At 63.0% G+C, this 6750-nt stretch overlaps 1 protein-coding gene across 1 annotated transcript; it reads left to right on the forward strand.

Moving 5' to 3' along the window:
* The first annotated feature begins 1721 nt into the window (after positions 1-1721).
* On the forward strand, positions 1722-5422 carry BARX1 (BARX homeobox 1). Its single transcript, XM_003911998.4, has 4 exons — positions 1722-2159; positions 3889-4180; positions 4263-4347; positions 4757-5422. The coding sequence occupies exons 1-4, from the start codon at positions 1937-1939 to the stop codon at positions 4919-4921; spliced, it is 765 nt and encodes a 254-aa protein (XP_003912047.1). The 5' UTR covers positions 1722-1936; the 3' UTR covers positions 4922-5422.
* Positions 5423-6750: the final 1328 nt, after the last annotated feature.

Here is a 6750-nt window from a genome sequence, read left to right on the forward strand (position 1 = left end):
AGTGGGCTCTTGGGATTGGGATCTTACCAGAGAAGGTAGTCTTTGTCCTCACTCCAAGCCCTACAGACAAAGGATCTGGGCCACTTCCTAGTCCTCCCCACCTGCCCCCCACCCCCACCCCGAGTCTGGGGCAGGGGCCAGGGACTGAGGGCCAGCCTGAAGGCCTCCCCACCAGCAGCTGGCGCTGGAGAAAGGACTTCAACTTGGGTGGGGGGCATGGCCACAGGTGTGGTAAGCTCTAGTTACCTAGGGTGAAGACTGAGGCCCTGCATGGAGCTCATAGAGGAAGTCGGGGTGGCCCAGGACACTCACAGTGCGACTGGCAATGGCGGATGGGGCTGGGAGGTAGGACCAGTGATTCCTGAGAAGGAGGAGAAGGGCAGGTACTCCTCCCCCTACCTCCTGGGGACACTTCTCCCCTCTTGCCTGGAGGAACTGTTTTCTCTCCAAACAGACCTAAGGGCTCCCAGGGTGCAGGACCCTCGGCGTGCAGGACCCCCTCACTGAGTTCTCACAGTCTCCCTGGAGCCAGGTGTCAGCATCTCCTCAGGACAGGTAAGGAAACTGAGGCCCAGAAAGGGTCAGTGGTTTCACCAGTAGTGGCAGGACCAAAGAGAGGAGTTCAGTGTAGAGTAGCTTTGGGGTCGTTCACTCCACGGCTTGGGTTTATACTCTCTAATGATGGAAAGAAAGATCTAGAGAAGGCACTGCCAACTTCCTCCATCATGTTGGAAGCTTTGAGGCTCCGCAATGGAGCCAGGTCCCACCAGGGTTTGGTCTTTACACTCTCAGAGCAGCCTGTGGCCCCCTCGCCCCACTCCGCCCAGTAACGGTTTCTTGATACTCCAAAGCTGGGTGAAGACAAAGCTGCATCCTTCCCTTCTCCTCGAATCCTTTTTCTTTTCTAACTAGGGGGATGTAACCAGCCCACAGCCTCCTGGGGGCTGTCAAGACGGATGTGTCCATGGATCACTTGAATTTGCAAATCAAGCAAATCTCGGCTGGAGAAGACTTTTCTCTCACGGCAGCTCGGAGAGAAATGAGGCCGTACATGGTAAACTGAGGCAGAGGTGGGCGGGGTGCACAAATGCCCCTACCGCTCTGCCCCTTGCATCCCTGCACGCTGCCTCACCCTTGCCGGGTTGGCGGTCTTGAGCCCGGGACTGGAGGCTGCTCGGACCACCTCCTTCCCAGCTGAGGAGCGCGGCCTTTGCCCCTCCTCCTCCCGACCTTTCCGGGGCTACCTAAAAGCGGATCAAGCCGCTCGTTTTCTAGCTGTCCCCTTTCTTTACCGCCCCCTCCCTCCGCCCCGCCTGCCTCTGTGCCCTCCGTCACGTCACAGCCCGCTGGCTCTCACGCCTCTTTTGGTCTCTGTGCACATCTCGGTGGCGTCCCTGGTACCCTCACATCACACTCTCTCGACTCTTGTTTGGCCCACGCCGTCTCCCTCTGCCCCCTCTCTCACCTGTGTCGTTGATCCCTCCGACTCTCGTCTCTGGGGGTCTTGCCTCCCGAACTCTCCCGGCCCCTCTTCCAGGGCGTGCGCCCGCTGGGTCCCCGGTCCCTGGTCGCCGGCCCTTTCTCACGCGGCCCCCTCCCTTCTGGCCTCCCTTCCGCCTCCCTCCTCCCAGGTTCCCTCCCTCCGGCTCAGCCTCCCAGCTGGGGCGGTGGCAAGGGCGGGCGGGCGGGCAGCGGGGCTGGCTCCGGCAGGCAGCGGCGCGGCGGGTGCAGTCCTGGGTCCCCACTGGCTGAGCCCCCGCGGCGCCCCGCTCCGCTCCTGCGCCTCCGCCTCTGGCCGGCTGGGGAGGGGCAAGGAGCTGAAAATGCCCGCGCGCGCCGCCCCGAGCTGCGGGCCGGCCTAGAGTCCCGCGCGGGCCCCGCGCCGGAGCCAAGCCGCCGCCGCCGCCAAACAGCGGGCGCAGCCGTGGGCGCCGCGATGCAGCGGCCGGGGGAGCCGGGCGCCGCGCGCTTCGGCCCGCCCGAGGGCTGCGCGGACCACCGGCCGCACCGCTATCGCAGCTTCATGATTGAGGAGATCCTCACGGAGCCACCGGGACCCAAGGGCGCCGCGCCCGCAGCCGCCGCGGCCGCGGCGGGCGAGCTGCTGAAGTTCGGCGTGCAGGCGCTGCTGGCGGCGCGGCCTTTCCACAGCCACCTGGGTACGTGTGGCGGCTGCGGGGTCGCGGGCAGGGCTTGGCGGGAGACAGCGAGCTGAACCGCGGGGGCGCCCCGAGCCGCCTCCGGCCTCGAAGCAGCCCCGGGAAGCTGCTCTGGGAGCGCAAGTTCTGGGACTGTCTCTCCGAGCCCTCCAGGCGGGAGGCGGAGGGTGCAAACGCCAGGCCTCAGAGAAACCAGGCCTCGTGCCCGCGGGCCGCCCCGGGAGGGTGTTCGCTCTTTCCTTCACTGCTTCCCTTCGGCCTCCAGCCTGGGGACCCCGAGTGAGCATCCCGGTTGCAGGCGCACGACCAGGCTACGGACTCTTGTGGGTGGAAGCGACCTCAGGCCACGGGCGCCTGGGCTTCGCCGCAGAGGGCTGGCCGGGAGTGGCCGCGGCTGCCCAAGACAGGGAAGTCGGACCTCTGGGGAGGAGGCCTGCGCTCCCGATAGCTGGGTGCTGACGCGGGCCCAAGGCGGCCCGGAGCCCCCGGGAGCTCCAGCGGGCGAGGAACGCGGCCTTGGCCGCAGTGCGGACCTGCTTGGGCCTTGCCTCGGGGTCAGAGGCCTGACTGTGAGCAGCTGCCTGGCTGTCCCTTCTGCTTTCAGGTCGGCTGGGCCTCTGCAGGGCTTGAACGGCCTGCTCAGACCTTTTCAGCTTCTGCCCTTTCTCTCAATTTGGCGGGGCCTGCCCTGCCCTGATGGTGCCCTCTCCATCGCACTCCACCCTCGTCTTGTCTTTCCTGTCTCGCTTTCCAGCCGTCTGCGGGTTGGCCTCCCTCGGCTTCTCTCACTGGGGTCGGTCTGCCTTCCATCTCCTACCTTTTCCCTGCGGGTCCTCTGCCCCACATTTACCTGCGCCTTGCCCTACCCTTTCCGGCTCCAGCCGGGCTAGGACTCGCACCTCAGTGACAGGCCTGTCGGGGAAGGGAGGCTTCTGCGCTGTAGCCGGGACCCCAGCCCTTCAAGTCGCGTTCCCTGACACCCCACCTCCCAGTCGGTGCTCCCTAGCCTGGAAACGGCAGGGCCAGCGCGCTTCTTCTAAGTCCATCTGGGACTCCGCCATTTGGCTACCTTTCATCTCCGTCTGCTCTGTTGTTACTAATTCGTTTGAAGCGGGCACACAGTCGTTTTAGGACTGAAGAAAATGGAAACATCTTCATGGGGAAGCGTCTGAAAATAGAAAACGCCAACAGTAATTTCCAGGTTCTCAGGGTACTTTGGAATTTCCGAGAAGCACCCAACTCCAGCCCAGATGACTCCTAGCCACCGTATGGCTGTTGTGCCACGCACGGAAGAGCAAATGTGCCTGCTCTGTGCATATTCTTTTTCTAAGCAGCAGTGCTGATTTGGTTGGAGCAAACGCCCATCTTCTTAGGACCGGCTGCCGTTTTATTTTTGGTTTCTTCTTTCCCCGAAAGACAAGACCACTCCGAGTTTCCCGCAGCTGCAAACATGTTCATCAAGAACCCCGAGATCTCAGAGTCGCTGAGGCTTGGGGAACTCCAGGACAGAGCACGGACGGGGTCGAAGAGATACTCCCTCCCAGATCTGGGGAACAGCAGCGTTAAGGAGGGTCTCCATCTGCGCCACCGGCGCCGAGGGGCAGGGCATGGAGATTTTGCGCTGGGTGGCACCGGCCAAGCGCGAGTACCCGCGTCGGCACATGGTGCGGCAGTCCCTGGGGTAGAGGAGCGCGGTCCTAGCTCACCCGGCTCCCCATTCTCTTCGCAGCCGTGCTGAAGGCCGAGCAGGCGGCGGTGTTCAAGTTCCCACTGGCGCCGCTGGGCTGTTCAGGGCTGAGCTCTGCGCTGCTGGCGGCGGGGCCTGGGCTGCCCGGCGCCGCGGGTGCGCCACACCTGCCACTCGAGTTGCAGCTCCGCGGGAAGCTGGAGGCGGCAGGCCCTGGGGAGCCAGGCACCAAGGCCAAGAAGGGGCGTCGGAGCCGCACTGTGTTCACCGAGCTGCAGCTGATGGGCCTGGAGAAACGCTTTGAGAAGCAGAAGTACCTTTCCACGCCGGACAGGTAGGACGGGGCAAGGCTGGGGCCAGCGGGCTGTGGGAGTGTGATCACTTGCCTTGCTGAGGGTGCGCCCTGCTCTTTCCAGAATAGATCTTGCTGAATCCCTGGGCCTGAGCCAGTTGCAGGTGAAGACGTGGTACCAGAATCGGAGGATGAAGTGGAAGAAAATAGTGAGTGTGCCTGGTGGCTTCCCGCCCCTCGGCTTCCTGGGCCATGCCCCGGTGCCATGCAGAGCTACTCTCCTCCTTCTCCCCGCAGAGACTCTGCCCAACCTCCCCATTCCCTCGGTGCCTGGTACCCACCGGGACTCTCTCAGCTCTTTCTGCCCCTTGGGTGCCTGGCTAAGCCGACATTTCTTCCTCTCTCGCGGCACCTTCAGGCCTCCTGGCAGTCTTATGCTCTCCAGGCCAGGCCGCTCCCCAGCGGCATTTGGACAAATAGCCGCCCTTTCCCGGGACATTTCCCCACCATTTCCTCATATGGTTTCCTGAACTCCCTAGTCCCACCTGGGTGCAAGTCTCCTCGGGGATCCCCAGTCTACGTCCTGGCTCACCCAGGTGCTGGCGGTCCCCCGTGCAGGTGCTGCAGGGCGGCGGCCTGGAGTCTCCCACCAAGCCCAAGGGGCGGCCCAAGAAGAACTCAATTCCAACGAGTGAGCAGCTCACTGAGCAGGAGCGCGCCAAGGATGCGGAGAAACCAGCGGAGGTGCCGGGCGAGCCCAGCGACGGGAGCCGCGAGGACTGAGGGCGGCATATGGTGCCGGGCCCGGGATGCCCGCGCCGCCCGCAGCCCCCTCACCCGGCGGAAACCTGCGAGCCGGCCCTTCCGCGTCCAAGACGTTTACTTCCTAAATCTTTTTATTATGATCTTGAATGCGGACAACTGGGGCCAAACGAGGAAGGACACAGACCCTAAAGCGCGCTTCTGGGCTCTAACCTGGGAGACTCGCATCCAGCGCGGGGGAAGCTACTAGTCTCTGCCCTGAGCTCCGTGGCGCAGAGCGCTCCACGCGCATTCACGCCCCGCTCCTCGCCTGCACCCCCACCCCGTCTGGGGCCTGCCTTCCCGGCCGGGGAGCCTCCAGGCACACACCCGCTTCTGGACGTCGGGGACCGGCACGGCCTGAGACCCCCGGGGCAACCGGTCGGCTCGGCCTGGAGGCGGGTTCCCGATGTCGCTGGGGCCCCTACCCCCTCTTGCGAAGACGGTGACTTTTTTTTTCCAATAAAATATTTTATGACACAATCGGGCTCGGTGGAGCAGCTTCTGAATCCGCAGTGGGTGCGGGTGGGCGCGGCAAGATAAGCGGAACGCCGGCAGTTGCTTCTTAAACTTCCTTTCCTCCGGCTCTGTCGAAGGCAGCTGTGCCGGTGGCCACCAAGCCCGGGCTAGGCACGGCGGGCGGCTCGGTGGCTGCAGGATCCCAGGAATCGCTTCCTCTCTGGGCGTGAGGGGCCAGTCTGAACTCCACCTCCTTTTCCTTGCCAGCCAGAGAGTCGCTGGCAGGAGCGGTCTGGCCGCACCGCGGGTGCCCAAAGGAGCAGGAGCCAGAGGTCCGCCGCAGAGCTCGCTCCGGAAGTGGTCCGGACAGACAGCCGCCTCGGTGGTTGTTTCGGTTTCCTGGGACTTGAAGTACCAGTTTGTGCAGTTCTTGAGATGGTCTTCACCAACCCATTATGAGGCTGATGGGAAGTCGAGGACGCGAGGTTTGGACAGAGCCGCCACCAGCGCGGTAGCCCGCCCGCGGGTCCTTGTGGCAGCAGTGGCTCCCCAGAGTTCTCACGTTTTCCGCAGGATACTCGGGGCGGCAGCGCCTGGGCGCCTGAGTTCCAGCTCCGGGCAGTGAGGGCACCTGGCTGACGCAGAGAGAGGACTCAGCTGACACCGGCCTAGGGAAGGTGGTCCCTTGCAGGGACACAGCTTGGCTGCGTGTGCCCTCAGGTGCCCCCTTCTCATGGAGGTCTCAGTTGTCTTCCTGCAGTCCAGGCTGGGCTCAGGGCTGCCTGTAGGTTCCTGTCCTCGTGCTTCCTGAAGCTGGGGGTGGGGAGGATGACCAGAGGTGGGGATGGAGCCACGGCCACTTTACTGGTTAAAGCTCAGTAAGACTATGAAACTTGGTCATTCAGAGTTCCTGAAGCCAGGTCCTTCCAGGCTCAAAAAGGAAAAGAGATTTAGGCACAAGAAAAAAAGAGATTCAGGAACAAACAACTCAGCTGCAAGTTTTGTGTTTCAGAATGTGAAAGTGACCTCTTCTGGCCCCCACCTATTGTGGCAACACCTTGCCTTTCAGATCTTGGCTTGATAGGCTCTTCAGAGGAAGTCAGGAGCTCTGACTTCCCCTCCTGGAACCTCAAGGCCTGAAGGAATGAGGGGTTTGGTGGGGGGGCAGTGTGGGGAGAGGAGAAGGAGAGAGCAAGCACTTTCTGAGGGCTGCAGCCACTTTCCTCACCCTAGTCCTGCCAGGTGTGGGAAACCAGCTCTTGCTCACTCTGGGTTCTTAATTCAGCCTTGCAAACAGCTACCAGACTACTCGCCTGCTTTTCCTGAGAAGCCAGAACACCTAACCAACCCTG

The sequence above is a fragment of the Papio anubis genome, chromosome 13, assembly GCF_008728515.1.
Source record: "Papio anubis isolate 15944 chromosome 13, Panubis1.0, whole genome shotgun sequence".
Classification (NCBI taxonomy): domain Eukaryota; kingdom Metazoa; phylum Chordata; class Mammalia; order Primates; family Cercopithecidae; genus Papio; species Papio anubis.

Bases quoted from the DNA above. Each gene is read 5' to 3' on its own strand.
- BARX1 (XM_003911998.4), top strand. From the start codon at position 1,937: ATGCAGCGGCCGGGGGAGCCGGGCGCCGCGCGCTTCGGCCCGCCCGAG. The intron at 2,160-3,888 runs GTACGTGTGGCG...TTCTCTTCGCAG, and splicing joins GCCTTTCCACAGCCACCTGG to CCGTGCTGAAGGCCGAGCAG. The intron at 4,348-4,756 runs GTGAGTGTGCCT...TCCCCCGTGCAG, and splicing joins GGATGAAGTGGAAGAAAATA to GTGCTGCAGGGCGGCGGCCT.